This window comes from Brachycentrus maculatus, unplaced genomic scaffold, assembly GCF_059751285.1.
Source record: "Brachycentrus maculatus isolate JH-2025_06_01 unplaced genomic scaffold, ASM5975128v1 h1tg000340l, whole genome shotgun sequence".
NCBI classification, from domain to species: Eukaryota; Metazoa; Arthropoda; class Insecta; order Trichoptera; family Brachycentridae; genus Brachycentrus; species Brachycentrus maculatus.
In genome coordinates, this window is record NW_028281089.1 from 162,340 (window position 1) to 189,507 (window position 27,168).

The 27,168-nt window shown below is 35.2% G+C and overlaps 1 protein-coding gene across 2 annotated transcripts in view; it reads left to right on the forward strand.

The window, feature by feature from the left end:
• Positions 1-3,696: 3,696 nt before the first annotated feature.
• Positions 3,697-27,168, forward strand: part of Pat1 (Protein interacting with APP tail-1) — a 47,100-nt gene continuing 23,628 nt past the window's right edge. For both annotated transcript variants that reach the window (XM_088269168.1, XM_088269167.1), the window contains exon 1: positions 3,697-3,884. In XM_088269168.1, coding sequence (XP_088125294.1) covers positions 3,711-3,884 — 174 coding nt within the window. In that variant the 5' untranslated portion in view covers positions 3,697-3,710. The remainder of the gene's footprint in view (positions 3,885-27,168) is intronic.

The following is a 27,168-nucleotide window of genomic DNA, read 5'->3' on the forward strand; positions in this document are numbered from 1 at the left end:
TTGCTTTGTGTATGTATATATAAGTTATTTTATTTTTCCTTTACGTAACTAAATACTGCTCTCTCATTCCATTCTGCATTGGCATCATTCCATGTTTTACATAAGAGTGTTTGTTTTTGGTATACTTTCCAACCTTTGGATGAAATAAGGTATATTTAAAAATAAAAACATATCCTATTCGTTAAATATTAGAAAATATTTTTTTCCTACATTAAATCAGAAGTTTATTCAGAAAATATTAATTTAAAGTTGTGCGAGTATAATTCTGAGCCCTGATGCTAGAAATGTTGGTTAGCTACAAGCGTTTGATTTTCTTTCAATATTTATCTTTTATCATCTTTGAAAATATGCCTCATAACTACATGTATTCTTAGTTCATTCATATGACTCATTTTTACGTACTTTCTGCTAAATGTATAAAAAAAAATCTGATAAATATTTTTATAGAACATGAAAGTCTATTTTTGAATCTCACACTTTAAAGATCTATTTAATTAAATAATACGTTGTTTACATATATATTTTCTAAGCGTTTTAATTTTTCTACAGTCAGTGTATTGTAATGTTTACTTACTGCCAGATTAAATTATTAATATTTAGTGCCAAAAATACATCTGGATTTGATGACCATATTGTTTTGTTTATTTAAAATATATCAATCCTTATTTAATATATAACTGAGGACATATATATGAAGATAGAGACTTGTGAAAAAAAATGTACTACATTTTACATTGCCGGAATGTCCGCTCAAAGAGAGGGGGGAGGAATAAAAACATTGTGCACCTCCCAGCCCTCCCCTCTACTGAGCTCTTGGAGACCTATCCAGTGGCCACAGGGCGGTGATATCGCCAACCTTGGGAATTGCTGATCTAAGGGTTACGTATGGAAACAAGTTTTTGAACAATGGTGAAAATTTTATGAAATTAAGAATTTTCACAAAACAATAAAAATACCTGACTTGTGGGCATTTTTAATTGTGCCCTAAATTATTATTAAGTAATTAAATAGCATTTTTCAACGTAATCTCAAGAGATTTTGTTTAACATTATATTTTTATGTTGAACAAATTCCAGCTTCATCAATACAAGTGTATTTTTTATTTATGTATCTATGTAGGTCTTTTTAGCAGCTGAGTGGCCAATTGTTATTTTTATATCCACGTGTATTGCAATACTTAAAATACCTAAATATTTAAGGTATATTCTAGGCTAGTAATGATATAATCTTTAAACTCTGCAGTTAAATCTCCATCCTCTCAACTGGTGGATTAATCAATATTTAAAGTACTTTCTAAAGAAGTAAATAAAATGTAGCTTGTAAGCAGTGAACCTCGGTTATAATTACCTCATGAATAACAGTTCGGCTGTAATAATATAATTATCATACTCGAAAAATGTTTATCGTTTACGTATCTGGCAATCTTACAATATGATTATATTTTATTATTTGCAACTTCATATATATTTTATCTATTTATTTCTAAACAAGCCAATATTTATTAATTCATATAAAAATATTTGACTATGTAGTATATCTTAAATTCATTTATTCACTAGTACAGTACCTCCGCAATAAGCAAATCTTATACTGCAAATTATAGCATATTTTTTTGTACCGTTTTAAAGTGTGATGTCACAAAGCGTGTCTTTTTGGGAGTGATGCTTGTTCTGAAGCATGAAGTGGTTTATGACCATAACTAAATATATTTATAACCTAATGTCTGCCAGTAAGATGCCAAAAAGTCTAAAATGCAACATATGTTTCAGAAATTTTATTAACAAATACTTTAAAATATCATTATAATTTGTCATTAAAACATATTTATCAAAACAGCTTATTTACTCAGTAAATTTATAATTTAAAGTAGTATTTTATCAAATAATTGTGATAAACAAAGCAGCCAATCTTGTCAATTATATTAATGCTGAATTTTTAAATGTTCTTCAATTTAAAGAAAAATGCATTGAAATTAAAAACAACGATATTGCACTTATGTTTCTTGCCGCTAATTTGATGTGATTTTTTGTGACTTGTGCCTTGTAATAAACTAATAAAATGGGATATTTACTATTTATATTTATAAAAAAAAACTGTCGATCATAAAATGAATGGAGTATGGTTTACCTATGAGATAAATATGTACATCCTTGTTTTTACATATGTAAAAGGTCTTAAAAACAATTTAACCATATTTACCGTACCAAATGAAATCATATATTTTTTAAAGTGAAACAAACAAATTATTTTATGTTTTAAAATCTCAATACATACAATAATAACGCAAATATTAGATAAAAAGTGATTTTTCTACATTCCTGTGTTTGAAAGTTGAATATTTGTAATTCTCTAAAAAATCTATTAAGTTTTTTTCCTTCTGTAAATCCTTATGTATAAATTTAGTCAACACATATAAAGAAATTATGAGAGTGTTCAAAAAACCCAAAACTAGATTTATATACATAATATTTATTTATCCCAGGAACACTCATGGGGATGCATGCTTAAATTCTAATATATAACGGATACATGCTTAAATTCCTAGTTTGTAAAGTAGTACGTAGTTTCACAACTTTCCTTTGCATTTTCTAATCTTATTTTGTACTTTTTTATGTTACACTTTGAGTATTATTGCACAAGACATAATTTTGTAACATATTTTGTGAATTATTATTGTTTAGGTTAGGAATGCCCCAAGGAAGTGGGAATGAGATTTTAAAGATAGATCTTTCAATAAATTATTGATATATTTTCAACAACTTTATAATGACCAAAGTTTATTTAGCTATTTTGTAACGAATCTAGCTTTTAAGGAATTATTTGTGTCTAATAAATTAAATATTGTACAAATTGTGTGTATATTTTATTGTATTTCCCCATAAAAAATCTAAATCAAATAAATATCCAGGCATGTAAAGTCGCATGTGATATGTATATATGTTTATTTTGAATCCCGGACTATTTAAACTGCGTAAATTTCTCTATATAGCTACGAAAAAGAAGAAGCCTTCCGGGCCGACGAGAATAACCCTGTAGGGAAACAGAGGTAGCCATTCAGGTTAAAAAATATCATTTCAAGCTGATAAAAGAAAGTTCCTCATTTATTTTATTTTCGGTTTTTGATTTTATTCTTGTATTTATATATATTTAATTTTCAAATTTAGAGTTGAAATTTTCATAGCTTTGTTTATTTTGTTAAATAAATTAATTACCTCCAAAGAATAATTGATGAAGCTTAGAAATAATATAAAATATATTAAACAAAAAAACAGGTCCAGCAATCGAATCCGAACAGTTCTTTTGATTTCCTTCATGTACGTCAAATTCAATCAGCTGTTTTTTTTATTACCAGCCAATCACGACCCTTTCTCATTGCAGTGAAGTTGTATAAACGTTACTAGCTTCAGGCCGTCTGCTCCCAGTCAGCTTGATCAGGCACCTAAGCTTAGTACAATATTTCTGGGAGTTAGGTTTAAGATATCCCTATTTTGTTTCTCCAATGCAAACTTACCGAGAAAGAAAGAGAGACCACGAGTAGTGAATTTTGATTCTTAACATTGTAGTTAAAAAGAGATAAAACATGCATCATAGTGCGCTATCTTTTTTCATCGTGTCGAACGTGAGAATTTGAAATATTTAAGATTGTGATATGCTGTGCGCTCTCTGTCTCTGGCTTTCTGGCAGTCTGCTCCAGTCAGTACTCCGCCAAAATGGCTGACAATAATTCGTGTACTCCCGTCAGTCCGCCGAAAATGCCTTCTAGTTTATATACACAGTGTATCCGGTGTGTTAAATCGTTATTCATACACGTAAACGATTTAAAGTGGGATCAGAATGAGATGCTGTCCATGCCACATAATATATTCGTCGATTTGTTTTTCTCGGTAAGTCCACCGAACATTTTGTAGACCTTATGCTGTTTGATTTCACTGTCAAAAAAACTAGCAAACGTGTATTACGCGTGCTAACATTTCTCATCGTTTTGGTTAAATTAAGATTTGTGTTTTATTTATTGATTCATATTTAGGTTGAGCTAAACAACCGCGACATAGTTGTAACTATTGCGCAAAGTGTAGTTTTCATCTTCATTGCACGAACGGCTCCGATTGTCTACAATACTTTCACTGTTCATGACTGTTTTTAATGCGATTGTACAACTGAAGCAAATCTACCAATGAGAGTTTATAACGTTTTTCTTTTATGTTAATTTTTATAAGAAGCGAATTCCAGTGTTATTGTTAATTTTCCATTGAACAATACGAGATCATCTCGAGGTACCTTTGTCACAGAAAGGTCGTGGAATTTTCTTTCTATTACATTATATCGATTCGCTGGTCAATTTGACCAATAAATTGTTACCAGGCGAATGGACTCGAATAAATATTATTGTATTTCCAATTTATGATTATGAAATAAAAAACTTGATATTTCTAGAACTCATACCAATTCTTTTCACCGTTTTATTTTCCCGGAATATTATTATGTATCTAAAAAAAACATCTACAAAACGTATCTTATTTGACGTGTATCGATTTATATAATTGTCAATTCAGATTTAATAAGAAAAATTTAAATTTTGACAGTTCACTCATTCAGTGGTACTGAAGCCTGCTTTTCGTCCTACTTTGTAATAACTATTTGTGGAACTATTGATAATCCTTTGGTGTTCTACGTTCTACGGTATGTCAGTTACGTTTTGATTTAATTGAGGCAGATGAATCGCGCTTTTTTTCAAAACTATTTTAGTAAATAATTGACAATTTATCTAGCTTTGTAAACTTACAAGAATTTGTCTAGTTTTGTAAATACTGTGCAGGAATTGGTCTAGTATACAATATTCACAAAATAACGTACGAGGATTTGTCTAATTTTCTAAAAAACGTGCAGGAATTTGTCTAGTTTTGTAAATACTGTGCAGGAATTGGTCGAGTATTGTGAATAACGTACGAGAATTTGTCTTATTTTCTAAAAAAACGTGCAGGAATTTGTCTAGTTTTGTAAATACTGTGCAGGAATTGGTCTAGTATTGTGAATAACGTACGAGAATTTGTCTCATTTTCTAAAAAACGTGCAGGAATTTGTCTAGTTTTGTAAATACTGTGCAGGAATTGGTCTAGTATTGTGAATAACGTACGAGGATTTGTCTTATTTTCTAAAAAACGTGCAGGAATTTGTCTAGTTTCGTAAATTACTTTAATCGAATGAGTAGCAAGAACAGTAAAACAAATTTATGAGGGGAATGTGGTTGGTAATAGAAGCAAAGGTTACTTATAGTTGCATTTAAGAATGAGAATGTATTATTTATTAAAATATGGTCTAAGCCGAATCCAAGGTATAATAGTTTTTTTTTTTAATGTCGAAATGAAAATCAAATTCTTCTAGAACATCACACCAATTTGTCATTGCAAACGATCTTCGCTTCTTCCACATTCATGCATCTCCTCGTGCATTCCCGCCGATTATTTCGACTCCTGACTTGACCACTCTCAAGTATTTGAAATACTTGATCTTGATTCCTCCGCTTCTATTACCTACTGTGGTATTCGCTTCATAAATTTGTCTTAAATCGGACAATGTATTATTTTATTATTCGAGTGATTTATCTTTTGTGAACCTTTGATCCCTAATTCCAACATGTCTTGTATAAATAAGCAATATTAATATATATTTGTATGTGTTACTGAAAACCCTATTAGTATTCTAGATAATGTTGCCAAAAAATTACAAATTTCCGCCTTTTTTGCGTGTGTAGAGTAATCAGATGGTAGGCACGTAAAAAGTTGTTGTCAAAGAATTAATTACAGTGTTTAGTGCAGAGGACATTGCACACGATACTCGGGAGACGGAAATTTGCCATTTTTCAGCATGCCTCGTGACAATATTATCGTAAAATTACTTTGTTTTTCAATATATTATTTGGCTTAAGGTAAAAATCATGTCACGCTATATAAATATCACACATGACACAGTATTCACAAATCCTGTTTAAAGTTTGACCTTGGAACGAACCAGATCCTCACTCCTTCCTATATCTTACGGTCATCATGTATGCTTTCCACTGTTGCTGTATAAAAAAGTGATGCATTTTTACATATGCTTAAGGCCCAATATATGTTAAATCGCAACTTAATTTTCTTTAAACCCAGATAACATTTGACGTATTTAAATTTTTTGCTTAATATACCGTTTTAGTATTGAAAAATTTGGTTTTTCTTCGAAATTAGTTTTGAAAGGAAAACAGTTTTTTGCGTGTTAAAAGCATTGTCAACTTTGTGGTATGATAATATAACACTCTCCTTATCATTCTTCGTTCACTTTGTATAATACCACTTTGAAAATCACTACTTCGTTACTACCGGCTTCGGAATAATCATTCCATCATCAAGTCAAATGTAGACTAAAGTGAAATCGTAACGATTTTATATTTATACAAAAAAGAGAAAAAAAGGAAGAGAGTTTTTAAAAGCCAAGAAAAAAAATATCGAGGAAAATTAGATATTTTTTTCAATATATTTTCTAAAAAATCAAATTCTTATATAGATATTCTAAAATAAACATTGCGCGCGAAAACATGTCCGATCCCTAGCGCGGCCGTTCGCGTTCTGAATTCGAACGTTTGAGATCTCAGCCTCAATGTACAGATTTTTATATGTATATCTGCGTAGGTACTTTTGGGATTCATTGGTTCGCCTATGACGCGACGTTTTCGGACGACATTGTTTAAAATCCGAAATGATTGAATTCGCAAATGACGGCAGGTGGCACTGGCGCGGTAAATTACCTCCGCTAATTTCATTATAATTAGCCAAACAATGGCCCATCGAGTGGCTGTGCAAATATGTATGTAATAATTGAATATATCACGCGGGCCCACGTTACAACGCGCAGAAAGCGTTGACAACTCCATCACTGATCGGCTTTGTCACCGTCATTGGACAAATATCATTATTCACTTCCACTGCACTCGGGTAAACAGCGCCAGTTCTATGTCAGATATTGAAATATTTGCAGTATTTAAATTTTGCTCCATTCGCTAAAGACGTGAGCGCAGAGGAGGCATCTGCATTTGTGGAGGTCCTCGCCAAAAAGTTACATTTCCAATATTGCACAAAAATCCTTTAAATGCAAATCTGTTTGTTCTGTTTACTGTATTCTTAATTAAAGTTGCGACAAAACGTGACCAATCCTGTGTTAAACCAATATGAAATCATTAAATCGCACCAAAACGTAACAATTTTACAAGCCAGAATTCCTGATTACTTCATTTAATCATTTGTAATAGAAATGAAACGTTTTGGTGAGGATCTCCATACTGTCCCAAGACAGTTTGCAGACATTATTTTTACTACATGTGTGTCCAAATACTTCACAAATCTGGATTATCTCCAATCAGGAGATATTTCAAGATAGACGAGGAAGAATGTGAAAGTCTGAAAGAGTTTCTGCTCAATAAAAAGCTTCTTTCATCTCACCATAGATGTCCCTGGTGAAATTCTAGTGAATTCAAGCACCATGTTTTGAATTTGAACAATATAATAATAATAATAATAATAAAATTGGACAACTTATATAGGGCCATTTTCGTAAAAAAATACCTCAAGGGCGCTTCACTGTGAATGAATTGGGGAAAATATTATGGTGGAAATGATTTAGCAAACAAATGTGTTTTTAGTCTTTTTCTAAAGATCATCTCACTCTCACTATTTCTAACCATTGGTGGAAGAGCATTCCACGCCGTCGGTCCTGCAACAGCAAAGGCACGCTCGCCAAATTTAGTGCGTTGGTTGCGAGCTGGTAAGATAACTTTGCCCATTGCAGATGTTGTAGCCGATCGAAGCGTGAGACGTCTATCAACCAATTCATCTGGAATACACAGCTCCTTAAGATACTCTGGAGCCATATTGTGTATTGGTTTATACATGAGTAGGCAGAGTTTATACTCAACCCTTTCGGGAAAGCGTAACCAGTGGAGTTTGTGAAGTAGTGGGGTGATGTGACTGAATTTAGAAATTCCAAAAATTAGTCTCGCTGCTGCGTTTAACACTGATTGCAGTCGAGTCATTTTATTGTTTGGTAGACCCGTGTATATACCGTTACAATAATCTACTCTCGATATTACAAACGCATTTATTAATTGACGGGCAGCATCAACTGGCAGATTCTTGCGAATGCTTTTAATTTGCCTTAGCTGATAAAAACATGTACTTGTTGTTTTGCTAATTTGAGTCTCAAAGGAGAGATCAGAATCTAAGAACACGCCGAGCAGTTTGACGGCCGGTGTAGTTGTACTCTTTGGATTGAGTGGTGTCGTGTTATCAATCAAATTCTGTCGTTTAGGTGTGGCTATCCAGAGATGTTCCGTTTTGGACGGGTTTAACGTCAATCTGTTTTCAGCCATCCATTCTCCTATTCTCTCAATGCACTTATTAATAGAGTCAACAAGTTTATATTTTTCCTCCGGCCTACAATAAAAATAAATTTGAGTGTCATCCGCATAGCAGTGAGACCACAATCCGTGTGACTTTATAATATTTTCTATGTCTTTCGTATATAGAAGGTATAGAAGAGGACCTAGGACTGATCCCTGGGGTACACCAGTAGAGACGGACAATATATATAGAAGTTCCAAGAATTTGAGTGGTGTGGTTGTCAATCATGGGTATAATTGGTGAATGTTTCACGTGTGTAAGCCCCGTAAATGCCCAGACTTCATATTATTCTTCATCTATGTTGAGATGTCAAAAAAAAACATTATATTTATTATTTATTATTCATTAATAAATTTAGGAAGCGAATGTAGTTGGAAAAAGAAGCAGAGAAAGACCGAGAAAAACTTGACATGATCAGGTATGTCAAATACTCGAAAGTGGCCAGGTCAGGAGTCGAAACAATCGATGGGCATTTATGAGGAGATCCATGAATGTGGAAGAGGCAAAGAAAGTTTGCAAAGACAGAGTGGTGTGGCGTTCTATTCTCTGCTAGGAAGCAGCGTGATGGTTAGTAAGTTAATTTATTTTATGTGATACAGTTGACGTAGGAGCTCAGGGTGAAGTCATCTCTGCTATATAGAAAAGAAGAATCACAGCAATGGCTTTGGCACTCGGAGTTGCATACCCATATTTTTACCAGCTTGAGCAAGTTTGATATAGCTACTCCCTTCAGGATGAAGGAAATGTCAACAAAATCCAGGACTTGTTCCTTTATATTTAGTTGATAGCCATTCCAGTGAGCTTATAAATCTAGTACATATATAACGGCCTTTTAATTTATCACTTAAATGTAACAATTTTGTTCTCGAATGGTCTTTACGTCTATTAATAATTCTTGTTTCCTTCATTACGCGCTGTGATATTATTCACACATCTTTGTATGTATTAAGTATTACAAAAATAAACATACAAGGCACGCGGCTAGCAGTGTGTGCGTGTGTGTGGCATATCTCGCGAGACCTAACAAAGATGCTGTATAAAGAAGTTGAATAATACAAAAAAGACAACGAAAAGTGCTCAACGTGGAGTCTCTCACTCCAGCCAGAACACATGCGAACAGAAGCTAGCTTAGGAGCCTGTGCTGTGTACATAGGGAGCACAGTGCAACACCAGCTGATGAAATTAACGATTATAAATTCAAAAAGAGTACCTACCTGGGTCACTCGTCAGATGCTAACCGCAATACGGCGATCGGTGATACCCCGTTTTACGATTCTGCCTTCCGCGGCGAGAGTCGCTTCTAGAAGAAGCGAAATGTCGCCGAAATAAATTGAACGTAAAATGCTTCTGTGGAAATGTGGAAAAATAGTTGTTTTGTCGAATCCACCGTAAAAGAATACAAAAAACGACCAGTGTTTTGAAAAGAAGTGACCTTTTTATCAAAGGATTCTTCAATATTTATTATTATTTTGTGCAATTGCTAGAATCATCTTTCGACGATGGTTGCAATAGTCGGGGCAATACCCAGACCTAAGTTAGCCAATATATGATACAATTAACATTATTTTTTGACGTCTCAACATACATGAAGAAGATCCTACCATAGATTTTCAAGTTCAATGAATATATCTAGAAGTTCCAAGAATTTGAGAAGTGTGGTTGTCAATTATGGGTAGAATTTGTGAATGTTACACGTGTATAAAGTGATTAACCACTTAAAGCAGCCTATGACGGTCGTTAGCCCCGTAAATGCCCAGATTTCCATATTTTTCTTCATCTATGTTGAGATGTCAATAAATAATGAAAAAAATAATTTCTAGTTGGAGATAATCCAGATTTGTGAAGAAGTATTTGGACACACTCAAAATGTTGTAAATATACAATTTCAAAATTAAATTTTTCTTTAGTTTCTCCTACTTCACCATCCGGTTATATCCGAGTCTTCAAATAAAAGCGACTACGACAGTTTAGCTTGATCGAGTTCACGAGCACCATGATCCGGAGAAGTGCACAAGCCAATCATCCGTTATTTCATGCTAACCGGACTGCCGGACAGTAAAATTCCGTGTAGTGCACAAGCGCTCTAAGTATTGTATATTTAGCGTCAACCTCATTGAATGATTTGTGTAGCATGTACGTTACCCTGAGGTATCGTGCAACGCAAATTGGCGTAGTATTGTAATTCAAAGTAGGTCTGATTAGCTTTTGTGCACATCCTTGCCGGCGTGTTCTTGAGAACGTCCACACAAGTGGTTGCAGTTACTACTATCAATGAAGCTTTCATCCGACCAGCAAGTAACCTTCTGCCGACGCGTGCCCAGACTTAGTAAACTGCCAGGGTGGGTGAACCACGCTGGCCATTGCGGCGACACGCCATTCAGGCATGGGTTTCCGTCCAGGACTGCGATCCCGGGTACGTGTAGTCGTAAAATAAGCGCGTTTGTTAACCGCGACATTGTGCCAGCTTTGCCGATATTGCGCGTATTGCGCGTTTCAAACAAAACTTAGCCTCAATTTTTTTTACCTTCGATAAAATATTGGTAATCTAAGGCGTACGTCATTCGGATATGGAAGATGTTGTAAAAACATGTGTACGAGTATTTGCGTTCATACAGTATATATTTTGCTCTTCTTTTTTCTTCTTCTTTGTCTCACTGGAGATCGCAGTCTCGGAGTAATCGGCGAAGGAGAGTGGTTTCCATCCTGGAGTGTTCACCGATAGATACGGTATGAGATGAGCCAACTTTTTGCAAATATCGAACCATTCTGATCAGAATGGTTCCATGTTCTATTTATAGTTTGGTTGACATTCGCGTCTTGTTATCGTTCAGTTTTATCCGGTTAAAAAGAGACTAATCACTTCCAGGTGTGTTAACTGCGTGCGTCGAGAGTAACATTACGTTCTAGAGTCTAGAGTAACCGCGGAAATCGGTTACTGACTCTGCCTAACAACAATTAACTCGCGTACCTACAGCTTGTTACCAGCAGGTTTTTCTTTGCCGCTTGTTTTTATTTGCTAAAAATACTCGCAAGCATTAATTATAGCCGTATTAAATGTTGGTCGATTCACCACGATACCTCACGTAGCACCGTGATACAAAAAAAGTATTATTCTCTTTAAGAATTATAGGATGACCTTTTAGCTTACGTCATATTATGATTTATGATGACAGTTAAAAAAATCTGGTGTTTTAAGTTGACAGCGTAGAAATGTTCTCCTCTCTTTATTCGCAGCCGGTGGTGTATAGGGCAAGTTCATTTAGTTCAGCTCCGCATAGCTCCGGCTATTATCACATAAATAAAATACAGTGGAACCTCTCGTAACGAGCATAATTCGTTCCGAAATCTTACTCGTTAAGCGAAACATGTTTTGATTTAACTGGCTCGGAAGTCCCAGCTCACAAGTTCATGTCGTGATAAAGGGACTTGACCTTTCTCTGAAACTCATGCGAAATGTCGCTCGTTAAGGGAGCAAAGTTTTACTTTTTTTTCTCGCTATGCGAATTTCACTGTAATTGCAAAAAAAAATATGAGTCAGTATCGTTTTAAATCGGTTTACATTCGAGAATTGCTACAGGATTTTTACATAATACAAATATGCCGTTTTTTACAAATGGACACAATTTCAACAGGCAGTCCTCGGGTTATTTTAATTACAGCCATTTAAATGACGATGACTGTTGACTGTGATGCATCGCATTGTAGATCATTTAATTTGTTTGAAAAAAAAACGCTAGCCAAGAATTGGTTTATATTGTACTACGTCTACTCTGGGCCGAAATTGTGAAGCGGTTCTTATGAAATGATTTGTGGCGTGATTGGATATCCTTTTTTCTTCGACACCTATCTGCACCCGGATGGTGCGAAGGGCACCTTATCGACACGGTGTTTACTGATCGAAGCTACCAATGGAATCAGTCCTGGGCTCCAGGTTCTCAGATATAGGAGTGGAATATATTTGACAGGGTACTGATTGCGCAAGCACATTACCGCTATATGAGAAAAGAAACAGACGAAGAATAGTAGATGGGAACAGGAGAATTGCGGCAGTGACTGTGGCATAGCGGTACTCGCACTAGCTTGTGTAACTTGGACACTGCTAATACCCCATGAGGAATTGGATATATTATAGAAGTAAACCTGCTCTGAGCCGTGCGACCATGGGTGGATGGTTTTCTACGTGGTTGAGTCGTAAAATAAGCGCGTTAATTTTACCGAATAAAATCCATAGAAATATTTATCCTCGAGTCTAGGAAGGGTGGCTACACGCATTACACGGTGGTAAAGAAAGTACCAATATCTTTAAACATCTGAACCTTAGATACTAGCATACCTTTACATGTGCCGCGCTAAGAGTGAATGATTTACTTTGTTGTCGCAAATACACACGCTTTTACAACATTTTCCACATCCCAATGGCCTCAGCGATATCAAATGTAAAAAAATAAAGGTTAGGTTTTGTTTGGATTAGTCAAATAAAGGCTGGCTCATGCGCAATGCTGTTAAATATCGGCAAAGTTGATCACATTGATGTTGTTTATATATAGTTGACGCTTCGTGTGATCGGTAAGTGGTTGCGCGAACAACGCTCACCATGAACAGCGTGTCGTTAAAGAAAAATAGAAAAATCCTCCTGTGATCGCTTAGCGGAATGTTTTTAGAGGGATGTTGCCAAATTTGTCTACTCGCACTCATAATTATATTTGCGCACCTACTTTTTGGAGTGAGTGACCTTACTTTTGGCAACTGTGTTAGCTCGCGCCCATGCTCAGCTATGTTTGTATTATGATTTTAGTGATTTTAGTATTATCTCCGAACGTCAATATGACTGAACCAAAACTCACTCACTTTTGGTATTAAAATGGCGGGTTATTTAGTCCTGAAGCCTTACTAGTGAAAATGATTCGAATTCCTTCAATAACGCATATTTTTGTTATTCTGGTAATTGCTTCATACATTGCCTTAGGGGATCTCGAGTGCTAGTGCTTACTTACTCATCTCTCGAGAATAAGGCGTAGGTGACGATAAAAAATAATCGATCGGAAAATATTATAAACATGGCTCATTTTCTGATAACGTAACGGTAATCAGAAATGGGTAGCTAAATCTATTTTCATTCTCTGATAAATTCAATTTTGTGTTTTTGTCAACAACTCTAGAGATAATCAACTTTGAGTGTAAAATAGACGTGGGTCGTTCGCGAACGATAGGATCTTAATGATCCGTTCAGATCACCGATATGGTGATCGGATTTCAATTTTTAGCTTACCTTGTTCGTGAACGCTGTTCCGTTGAACGGTTGATACGATTTTTTTGGTGAGATAATAATCGAAAAGATCCATCGTTCGTGATATAGATCCATCGATACGGATCTATAAATGACAGGATCTTACACATCTCTCGTGTGAATCTTGGAGGCTCGCTTAGCGTAGTAGCGTGTGAGGACGGCTCATTGTTTAATGCTCCGAAACATTAGGTAATCTCGGCATTAGGTAGGTGTCTTGTATATGGAATATTTCATAAAATCCGAACTAACTGCGTTGGAGTTCAGCGGCCGTGAAAACTTCAAACAATACCAGATATCCGTTTCTCTTTGACGAAGGCCTCTGCAAGTTCTTACACTCTCGCCATCGAGCTAGGATAGTTAACAGTATTCATCCATTTTATCAGGTTTGAATGACTCGGTAAATGACTAATGTCGGTATATTATAACCGTAAGCTGTCTTTTCTTTGTTTCGGGACATTCCCGTCTCTTTGTCAGAACGCTCCACCAAATCACTATTCGCATCATGCATTACATATCAAGGGGTTAATGGGAACGTAGTTTACGACGTAAAGACTTCAAATAGAGTCACTTGGAGTGACTGTTAAGATTTTCGTCAATGTCTGTGATCACAAAGTCAATGTTCCGAATCTGAAAAACATTTATACACCACGTAATTAGTGTATGCGTCCAAATGGAATCTGGTATGATTCATACAAGGATAGAGCCGTGAAATATCAATCATTGTTTCTTTTTCATTGCTGTCATAACGAACCGAGGGCTTGTAATACTTCGGCAATTGCCATTGTTTCGTAAGTGAATAAACAAAGTTTGATCTCTGCGCGCCTCTTGGCCCAGACCTTGAGATCGATTGTTGTGTGGGACGCACTTGTGTTCCTGATTTGTAGTATCCAACATTCAATTGTCACTTTTTTCTTTGCAATAATGCAAGTACAACCTCCCTGTGTACTCGCTAGATATTGTTAGCTGTGTTTTACAAAGCGGTACTGGACGAGCCTCCGTAACTTATGTATCATACATATGGTAGATATTAAAAACTCAATACCCATTTTGAAAGTGTGTAATATAAATAAATAACTGTTTAGCGAACCATTCCACCGGTAGCCTTCTCTCAAATAAAACCACTAACGAAACTCTTCCGCAGCAAAGCACGTTTCTACTCTTACACTAATAACACTTTTTCGATTTTTTTGGAAAAGTCGTGTAACTTTTGAATGCATTCTTTGATAATGTTTCAATAATTTTGTTAATTAATTGTAATATTTAAAACAAATGTCCAGAAATATGAATGAATGACTATTAAAGAATGAGCAAAAGGAAGTAAAAATACAAAAATTGAAATAAAACATACATAATATGAAAAAGTAAGCATTCGGTAAGTGAAGACTAAATTTTGCGAAAACAAAATTGTGTTTTGTTTTTGTTTCTATATTTCTTTGTTAGTTTGTTAAATATAATATCCATACTCGCATACCAAATATTAATAAAAAAGCTGTAACATTCGCTACAGGATGTTATTGACTTTTTAGTTTAGCTCGGGGTTATAAGAGCACTCGAGTGGACATCCGAAGACCAGGGTTTGGAACCTGAAACGGAACTATCACTTTTTTCTATGGCACGACCACTTAATATTGTCATAGTTGTTTTTATTTATTCGATTGTTGATTTTATCACATTAGCTACCGATTTGCGCTTAGTCTCTTTGTAATGTCTAACAACAGTTTGCTAGCATTCGAGATACCATTTCCTTTGGTGTCGCTTTTCCATAGCTACAAAATCCCGATAAAAACCCTCGTTGCAGACGTCACTTAAATTTTCCTGGAGATAATGAGTAAAATTTTCACCAGCCATAAAGTGCCATCATCGATTTGCGATTTCAAATTGTCTGTAATTCCAAATAGCGCCATGTTGCTGGAATTTTGTAATGTAGGGGCGCGGGTCCATATTATGGAATACTCAATACTCAATAGAAGCGGGAGGGTTTGAGAATCGCTACCATAATCTTCAAACCGAGGCAATGTTTGAAGATTATGGTAACCTGTTTTATTATCCGCAATAATGCTTATCATTTGCAATTGAGCGACTTCCTTCTTTGTTTAGCATCAGACATAATATCTTGCAACGGTAAATGTTTTGGATGTTATATTTCCCAATCTTCACGTAACGCAAAACTATCATTTTTGCAGTTTTTTTCAAGTTGATTTTTTTTGTTGTGACTTGGATTGAGGTGACGCCCGCGACACTTTGAATTTAAGATTGACAATTCGGTCATCGCGGACGACAGTTTGACGCATCAATATTTCATAACGATCTTTTGATATTAGTTTCCGAAACTCTATAAAAATTGCGACATTATGCAATTACAAGTTGAATGAGAGACTCGGTCCACGGTCAACAGTCAACTGTCAACGTTTTCGCAATGACCATGTATTATTTAAGAAATATAAATTGCCACTGGTATTTGCGGTTTATTTTACTGAGAAAAGTAGTTACTGTCTTCAAGGGACTCGTAGGTATAAGCAGTATGCAAGTCAGATAAGCTAGCACTAGTTAGGATATGCAAACCCGAGTGCCCTAGACATCGCTGCTATTCTACCTTTCCTCTCCTATGGTACCAGTACTATAACCTTTGTTTTTGATAAACCTGTCGTAACATCCACGGAAAATTGTCGATCTCCTGGCATACTCTTCTTCTTATTTTTTAACCGTATCCACTCCCTATGTGGAGCATATGGAATCCACAAACTGTCTCCAGGCTTTTTCATTCCGAAAACATGCACAACTGAAAAATGACGATTTTTGATATGTGTCGTTGTTGAAAGGAGTGAGCGATATACGTATCACAACGACTTATTTATCTGTATGAACCACTATATAGGATGATGCAGCATTCGTGAACTAAAGTTTCGATATTGTTGACAAAAAATGAAAATGATAATAAGCGTATAAAATTTTACATCGCAACCGTTCAATACATATTTTGTCTTTGTACTAACAATATTCCTGTATTGTATATTGTATGTCATTCCATACAACCTGTTGCTAGGCGTAGTACAGTGTCTAGTCCCAGGTGACCGGTATTTGTAATAGAAGTGGGTAAGATCCGGTCATTCGGACCCGTTCACTGAGACCGGATCATTTGTCGGACAAATCACGCCCGTCTCAATTATTCTGAGAAATTTTATCGACGAGGTTACTAGGAAATTTGCTATAGTTAATTTTTTTAGCTCGAAATGGGTGAATCAGTTAATCGACTAATCTTTGAATCAGGAATTTAGCGAACGGGTCAGCGTTAGTCAACTTGGTCATTTTTATTTTTTATTTTGTTAAAAAGGAATTAATTACCTGCGAAGCCTCTACTTTAAGAGGCTTGTCTGCAGGTAGGGTAGTAAGGTAAATGTGAAAAACACATCAAGCACCTAGACCAATTGAAAATAAATATTTCTTGAATTTATTTAGCAATTGACGGGAATCAAACCCGCGACGCCAAGTTGGTAGTCGAGCGTCTCCCCAACTACGCCACGGCGCCTGTCAATTGGGATTTGATCACTCAATCGATGCATATACGAACGGATCATTAAAATTCGGTCGTTCACATACGACCCACGTCTATTTTACAATTCTCCACGTGTGTTTGCACGAACTAGCAGTCCGATGAATAATCGTATATTGTAACAAAGCTATCAGGCTGCTGACGTCATCTGCCTTATCAGGTGTCCGTATTATCGATACGGTGCATGTAAACATACGTGATTTAGACGGTATCGCGATTGTTGCAAGGTCCTCGCGAGGATACCCACCGCACCGCCCGGTGCCCGACGTGACACGGTGATGGAGATCACTCCGCCTCCGAGAATCTCGCGAACCGGAGGCGGAGATATGCACGTCTGCGAGAATCCCGCCAAGTAGAGCGGCACAGTTTTCTGCAGTCAATTCCTAGCTTCTTCCATCGGTCCGTTTATGTTGTAGGTGCTTCGTTAACTTTGAAATTGTAACAAGTACAAACGCATAAAAAGCGAATTGACGGACTCTCTCTCAAACGGGCTGAAATTAGACATTTTCTTTCCAAATTTGTCGTTGAAATTTGTGCGTTGAACACTGCTGTTAAACAATTAGTACAGTAAATGATATAAAACAATACTATTTCAGAAGAAAAAAAATCAATAATTGATTCGGGAGTCACTTTGTGGTAAAATCTATCCATTTTTAATTAATGTTTTACTTACGCATCTGAAAATGATGCGGAATACATCGAAACACGTGTCACAGTAGATTTTAAGAAATAGTGGTATTTACTAAGTAAAACATTAATTTAAAAAAATTGCCTACTCCAAAACTGAATCGTATAATAAATAATAAATTTGGACAGTTTATACTGTCCAAATTTGTGTTGGTCAATTTGTGTGACAAAGCTGGTTATCCTCAAATGGCTCTCGAACTTGTTGCTTATTCAATTTCATTATTGAAGAATTGAAAAATCCAATCAAATACAAATAGCTGGCTTAGTTTGATCGAAAACATAATAGAGGTCGTGGAGTGGTTACATTCGATAAGGGTATAATATTTAATTTCTCGAGTAAGTTAACGTACTGCTTAGGTCGATGGTAGAGATGCGGAGGCGACTCCGAAAGTCTCGAGTTCGGATCCCGGAGTAAGTTTTGAAATATGTATAATTGTTCCATATTGTTTATTAATTTCCTCTATTAAATAGTCCTTGCACGTGAAATGTACAGCATTTGTGATAATTGCTTTACTCGCAGATGAATATGTATAAAGTAGGGTCATACTATTAATTAATTAACTTAGAAATTCCGACTTTATGTCAGTAAATGTAACACAAAATAGAATTTAGTACCCTTACAATAATATGGCCATGTACTCCGCGTGCCTCCTGGGAGCCTGGGAGCCTTAATCAAGCTTGCCTCTTTTACAAGGCATCAGGTTCGCGCCGCCCAGGACGACCACTGCTGACAATTCGTCGGCAGTTCTCGTCAGAACTTCGGGATGCGGATCTGACTTGGGAGAATGCAAGGGAGCTGGCAGCCGACAGAAAAGCCTGGAGACAGTTTGTGGACTCCATATGCTCCACCTAGGGAGCGGATATTGCATAATATTATATAATATTGCATTATTTTAACTTGAATAAATGGTTTTTATGATGAAACCAGATCACTTTTTATAAATAAGTAATTAACCCTTAGGATTAGCTACAGCAACAACGCTAGCTTGACGCTGGATTCACACCAAGACTGCTCGCTATTTATTGCCGGGTTGTGTATTCGATTATTACGAATTAAACTTCGCTCGTGTCCGATTGTCATTGGCTGGTTGATCACGTCTATGGTCTCTCGGGTCGCGTGCTGATCAGCGAGCGAATCAAATCAAATTGAAGATTTTGGTTTTTAATTTGAAGTCACTTAGACGGTCAAGATTTTCAGCATTTCAGACCACCCGAGTAGTGTGATAAGGTGTGAGTGTGTAGATGATATTTCGTCAGTCTAGATTAGCATTGAATTGTCGTTCGGAATTGATAACAGGTTCGCTAATGCTACGATTGGAATAATAGAATATCTTTTGCCGTCTATTTATTGTGCAGTGAAGTGTGCAACTAGCGAAGGAAATAGCCTTTGATACAAATCAAGAGACATGACAGTTTTGCAAAAACTGTCGTTGGGAAATAGTTTATTCGCATAAAAGTACAAAATATTTGCACGTAAATTAGGGTTGTCACCCTCGCGCTTTTCACCGGACACGTTTTCTTTTTTAAGGCTCAAGCGTTCAATGATTTGATTCTGATGAATGCGTTTAGCCGCGCTCGGGGCTGGTCGTGTGCTCACGCTCAGTTAAAAAAAATTGGATATTGATTGGATTTTTTTGTTTTTAGAATAAGTATATATGGAAAGAATATTTTTTTGTATTTTTTTAACTCCTTACCTTTCGATAGTTCTTTTCTTTTCAAAATAGTATAATTATTTCGAAGAAAAACTTATTTTTCCAAAACAAGAACGATGTTTTAAGAGAAAAATCATTTACGAAAAATGTTACTTGGATTTAGAAACAATAAGGTTGCGACTTAACATTGCTTTAAGGGCCAAAATCTGCGTCCAGTAGTATTTTTTCAATACACGAGTCGGGACTCGTGTATTGAAAAAATGCTACTGGGAAATATTTGTACTGCTGCGTGTCATTTAACGAAAATATCAAAATAATAATCCTTTTCGACTAGTTTCGGCTGATAAGCTTTGCTATGCTATAATATCAACACCAGTATGTTTTTTTTTGATATCTCATCTATGTTCAAATCTCAAAAAAATGTAAAAATAACTCCTAAGCGGAGGAAACCCAGATTTGTAAACACACACTTAACATGTTGTCCAATTACGTGTGTGTATTGTAGGTACGTCATTCTGCATGTTTTCATCTGGTGGATTTTTAATAAGTTGTTATCTAATCCGCTAGCAATGTTTCCTCAAATATTACGGATTCAATTATTCAATCAATGCCATTGTTTATCCATGTTTTCAATCTACATAAATGTGTTATTTTGATTCATTTATCAAGGGTGTGAATTTCGTCATTTTTTACAATTGTAATCGCTTAGTTATCCGGTCGCAGTAACTGAATTGTGTAATACGTTATTAAGTACGTATTAAAAAATACAAGATGGTATTTTAATGTATTATGATTTTTTAATTACATATATGGTTAAGTACCTGCTTACTTGTCCACCTCTCTACTGTACTTGTTTCCGCATTTGACTATCATGCCGGAGGTCCCGGGTTCGATTCCCAGGAGGGTCAACATAAATATATATTATTTTTACTCTCATATTTATTTCATATGAGAGTGAAAATAACTTATATTTGGCAAGAATTTAATAGTACCCTGGACTGGTACAAGAAGCGCATAACCACACGTAACGATCAAGATAACACCACGTCGATATGATACAGAAGACCACTGGGTGCGAACAAGGGTTAGCAGAAGGTATTTGCTCTTGTTGGAACCATTTTCGCTTGATCGCCATTTTGCTGTCGCAATGAGTAAGTTAGTCTCTCTTATTTCGCTGGTAATTATGTACAACAGTGTTGTTTTCATTCTGATAATGTATTTAAAATAATTACTCGAGCTTGTATCATATTGCAATACGACAAGGTTCTTCCTATTTGGTGACCGGTCAGCTAATAACAATCTAACCCTCGAATGACTGGCTAATCCGCTTTCAGTTACTAAATATCGATGCCGAAAATAGTATCAGTAAAAAAATAAATTAAGTGTCCAAAAACGCATCGATAAGTTTCACTTTCTTCCATTCGACAAAGCAAACACCCATTCTACAATATTACAAGTGTGACCACATATTTATTCGCAAATGCCGGATTTCACTCCACGTGGGAGTTACTATATGAATATTAATGATTTGAATACAAGTAAAAAATGTTGTATATGAAATAAGTGGTAAAATAAGTAGAAATATCAACGTTCAAGCTAATAATATTATTTATTGATTCGGCATTAACTTTGTGGAATGACATGTTGATTATTTAAATAAATAAATTAAATACTTGTGTAATACCACTTCATGAGTTTCATTTCATTACACACGACTAGTTTCGAAAACAACAGATACTTTTATCTACATGTGATGAAAACATCTGTAGTTGTCAAAACTAGTCGTGTGTAATGAAATAAAACTCATTAATTGGTATTATTTCATTCATTCAAACCCTTATCCGCACCCCAGTGGTGCATAGGGCACTGCATAATTAAACGCAGTGTTATCTTGATCGTTAACTAACACATGAAGGAAAGGTGATCAGCCCTCCGCTTCAGGTAATATTGAATAAATATTATAGTAAAATTTCACTTTTATTTATTTGATCCCCCTGGGAATCAATCCCTGGATCATCAGAACGGTAGCCGAGCGTGCTGACCATTACACTACGGAGGCGGATTGGTATTATACATGTGTAAACACTTGTTAATAAGTTAAAGGCAGAAACAACGCGTAATTCTGGTGAAAAAGTTCGTCAAATTATCAGAACATAACCTCGATGGGGTAGTTTTTCATCGAATTTCACATTGGACTCGTCACATGCCGTGGTCAGCTTCATCACAATTGGCTTTTATCGTTGCTTGATCGGTCCTAGTCAGATTTAATTAATCTACCCCTTGCTGCTAAAATTTAGCAGGGCTAATAAATTGGCTACTGTTTCCAATGTGTTTAGTCGATTCAAAATGTGAGAAAGTTTGGCGTCATCGGCAGTAAGAATGGCAGGAACTTTGGAATAGACTCCTGGTAAACAATATAAACAGTTAGTTATACTGTTTTTCTATAATTTCCTGTAAATTGACATTCGTTTGTTGATTGGAAATGGAAGTCGCCATGTTTGATTCCTTTATTTTCACTACGGTTTGCCGCTATGTAAATTGTATACAGAATGTTTGGTTTTAGCTAAGCTAGGGAAAGATACGGCTTATCATGTAAATATGAAATGTAATTCCTTGAGGTATTATTTGACTTGGCGCTTTATAAATTAACCAAATTTACTTTTATTATTATAAATATTGAACTCTCTTGTATGAAAAATAACATTTAAGTATTCCTACGTGTTTTTTGCATCTATTAACTCTGGATCGCTGTACGGTCAATAACAGGTACCAAACCCACTTCATGACGTCACTGTGACGTCGCATCGCTCCAAGGTAAATTACTATTTATTTTACCGTGCAAAACTCCTTCTGACGTCATCACACACATTTTCATATTTTTAGCGTGATCCTTAAGGGGATATTCGCAAATACAGAACTCATTCCCCGGCCAACTGTCTTTCAACGCCCGATTTTTTAAAGAACGTAGGTATATTGGATATTTATATGATTTTTAGAACATAAGTACATAGAAAAAATATTTTTATATGTTTTTTTCAACTCCTTACCTTTCAATAAGTCTTTTCTTTTCAAAACCATATATATAATTATTTCGAACAAAAAAAAAATTTTTCAATGCAAAAACGGTGTTTTGAAAAGAAAAAAACAATTACGTAAAATGTTATCTGGGTTTAGAGAAAATTAAGTTGCGATTTATCGAATGCTGGGCCTTAACTATTTCATATATACCGAGCACTTCCCACGAGTAGAACAAACTCTAAACAAGGTTCCTATATTTATCGTTCATCAAAATTGGTCACCGATGAATATAAGAATTTGTCTATGTTGTACTAGACATTGTCAGCACTGAAATCGCTTACATAGTAAGTCGATATTTATATCGTGGTGTGTCCCTATTTTCACACAACTTGTCTTTGATCAAAGCTCAATTTGATCTTTCCTTTTTCCCCTTTTCCTCTTCCCGTCCCTCTCCCAGGTATTTATATTGAATAACAAATGTGAAATTTTGTAACTGGAATGGTACAAATACCTGTTTTGTGTTACTCGTTAATGTAAATTAATAAAAAAAAATAAAAAATAAAAAAAAAAAAAAAATGTATTTATATAACTGTTCTGTAAAATTTCTATATATTTTTTTCTAAAATACGCATTGTTGACAACCCTGACAACAGATTGATGAGCAGGGAATAAATACCATTGAAATATTATTATCTGAACTATTGTTTTCCTTATCATTCGGCGCTTCGTCCTCTCGGGAAAATTAGCTTTCACAACAATCAATCACTCCGATTGAATCAGACACAATCTAGGTATTGTAATAAAATGTATTAAATAATGTTTTATCATAATTTTGAGTCACCGTAAAATAAATAAATAAAATTTTCGTTTGGCAGTATTTTTCTAGTAGGTTTATCTTTTTTTTTGATATTATTATTATCATCATTTTTATTTTTATTAGCGTATTTTTTATCAGTACCTATCAATACGTAAGTTTGCTTGCCTTTAAATCATCCTTAATATTTTTTTGTTTTTTTTTTTACGCTTCCTGTATTGCGCGCTATTCATTTGGCTAACTATTTTGCTAAAAATCGTAAATGCATAATTCAAAACTGCTCGCAGTTAAGCTTTCTTCTCCTCCAAACCCTTATCCGCACCCGATGGTGCATAGGGCACTGCATCATATAAAAGCAGTACTATCTTGATGGTTAATACACGAAGGAAAGGTGATGAGGTGCAGTCCTGCTCTTCAATGTACCAGTCCGGGGTAATGTAGAATAAATATTAGAGTGAAAAACCCGGGACTTCCAGTACGGTAGCCGAGCGTGCTGACTATTACACTACAGAGGCGGACCGTATGGTGTTTGATTAATTTAATTTACGGTGTCTGATTTTAAGTGTGATGTAAGAAGGTTTACCTTTCTTTAACTTGATATTTTAAATGTTTACATTTTAATACTCAAAAATTATAAATCGTGAGATCATGAAATTCAACATTTATTCCCAATATTGGCCTTGGTTGGCCCACGCAAAGGCCTTCCTTTTCCCAACTTCGTGGCTTCAGACGCCGTGTTCTTCAAACAAACAAACGCTCGCTCACCTCCTGAGTTGGATGCGCACTAGCAGGTATATTGACGTTACGTTGCTATGGTCACTAAGTGATATTAACCAGTTAAATAATCTAATTCTACTAACACATTTACATACTGCATAAACATTAATTATTTGTTTTATTAATTGATTCGGCAGTCATTTTGTGGTAATAATCTATCTATTTTTAATGTAAGTTTTGGTAAATACAACTATGTATTCCTTAAAATTTATTGTGTACGGTGTTTCAAAATGATGCGGAAATGCATCGAAACGCGTGTCACAATAGATTTTAAGAAATAGTAGTATTTACCAAGAAAAACTTCAAATCAAAAAAATCAATAATTAATAAATTGTTTGTTTATGTGTCAGCGTGGCCTTCCTTATCTAGGGGTAAGTTTACACATCGCTCACTCCTTTCAAGAACGTCATAAATCAAAAATCGTCAATTTTCAGTTGTGCATGTTTCCGGAATGCCCAGAAAATGTACTGTATCCCAGCAAAAGAGGCATATTTTTAACTTAATATTTACCAGCTACAGGTCAGAAAATGTTGTTTTTGCATTTTGAAGAAAATGTATTGTGTTATTATTTTTATGAATAAATTAAATATTTTTCAAATGTAGAAAAAACCTTCAGGTTTTACCTAAAAAGATCTGTTGCACAGTAAAAAGTTCAATAAGTGGTTTGATATTTATTTTTAATACATTGTGTTATTTTTTAAACTTTAAAATCGTTCTCCTGAAAAATCAAGTATTTTGATTTATGACGTTCTTGAAAGGAGTGAGCGACATGTAAAATGTTCTTCGCATGTTCTACTCGCGGCGACGGCTTTTATTATATATTCACAAAACGCCAAAAATGTGTCATAAGCTATCATTTTTTTATTCCGTTTTTCCGATAGCTGAAAAATTCTAATTCACTGATGCCAAGCTAGATTTTCCGTCAGCATGAATGAAACTAATGTTTTTATCGTACCCTGACCTGCCTAATCTACTTTCACACGCGACATATTTTGACACAAAAATGTGCCCGCCAATAAAACGCGTAGATAGTTTTTACGACTATCGCAGATACAGATACATCGCTGGTAAAATATCTATAAAAAAACATATCTTAATTATTAATAATGAATAATATTCCGACATTTTGCATCTAAATTTAAAATTAGTCGTAAACACACTGTTCGCCTAATTGCTCGATAAATATTAATCTTTGTTTGAATACTATTCGTATTCTAATGAGGATCATCAACGCTTTTAGGAATGATGATTATTGAAATATAATATTAGAGTAAATAATGATTTTATTAATGAATTCATATTTATTTCCGTCCGTTGTGACCGTGTTTCAGGGCCAATTACTGAATTTTCATTAGTTATTTCATGTTAGTATAAAATATGCATTTTTCTTTTTGATTTTTTGTTGCTGTAAATCCATCATGAGAGCTTGGACGGTGCAGCAATTACTGAAGAATGATGTGTTGTGTAGAGGAATGGAAAGTGTTCTGAGAAGAGCATGTTCAGAAAGGTACACTAAGTTCCCGACAAGTTTTCTTTATTCGTGCGAAACGTATAACGTGTTGAAAGATCTTAGAAACTATAAACATACGCACATCACGAGCACTAGTATTATATACCCGGGATTTGTGTTCTATTTTCGGGCACTTAGCGCCCACCTTCGAGTTATTAAATCAAGATAGCATTGGCTTTGACATTTCTACATTTCTACGTATCTATTACATATTTTGTCGAGCGCAAATGTCGCGTTCTGACGTGGAGGCGAGACGACACATTCCTGTGTCTGTACCGTGTATTTTACCACTCTTCTGAATGAGAATTAGAATGAATCCGACTTGTGTATTCATACACACGTCACACACATCGCTAATAAAATAACGCGTCTGTAATATGTGGAATCCTGCACAATATTTACTTTGCACACGTGGATTTGCGAGGAGGAATTACAGAACCTCTGCAAATTTGAAGCTTATAACATATTGCTCATAGGGCGTCGCGTGCCAATGAACCGATTTACAACATATAAAGTAATGAAGCATGGGATACATGCGGCGTCAAGTTGATAGTTAACTACGCGAAGGCAAGGTGATCAGTCCCGCGATCTAGTTCCAGATATGACCCCCCGGGAATATAGGACCCAGGACCTTAACGCGCTAATCATCAACTACGGAGGTGAACAGAATAATACTATTAGTATTCGTGTAGAATGGTTAAAATATTGTAACAATTTTATCACAAACACGCATTTAACTGACAGTTATCTATCCCATTTGAAAATCCTAAGTTTACATCTCCCTAAGTTTTGGCCTGAAAGGCCTACCTTTTTTTGACCCAAAGGGCTTGATTTTGCCAGCCCGGAAGGTTTCTTTCTTTTTAGGACCCAAAGGTCCGACGGAGAAATTAACACAATTTAAATTGTTCCGAATTCAAAATAATCCCACCGCGCGAGAAGAACACTAGTTGAAAATAAATATTGCTCTGATTAATTTAGCATCTATCGGAAATTGAACCAGCGACGCCAATTCGCAGTCGAGCGACTACCCAGTTGCGCCACGCCACCTGTCAAAATAAGAAGAGAAAAAAGAGGACCGTACGTTTTAAGTTTGATTAAAATCATACAAATGATGATTGATGTCCTCTAATTAAGTCCCGTAATTAACCGTGACAAGCGTACAGCATGTCGAATAAATAAGTTTGCTAGCTTATTCAGCTTGTTTCAGTTTAATTGTGGTCCAAACGGATCCTGGCCTGGGATTCCACGCGGAAGTTAACGCTTTAACTCCGTAGTGTAGATAGATACATTTAACTTTACGTGTATTTAGTAAAAAAAACTTAAATTCATAAATTTTTCTATAATTTATATTTGAAGCATTAAATTTGTTATTTTCCATTTTATAGTTAAAATGTAACATTGTTTTAAAATCACTAATATTTTGATACAGAAGCGATTAGCTTCG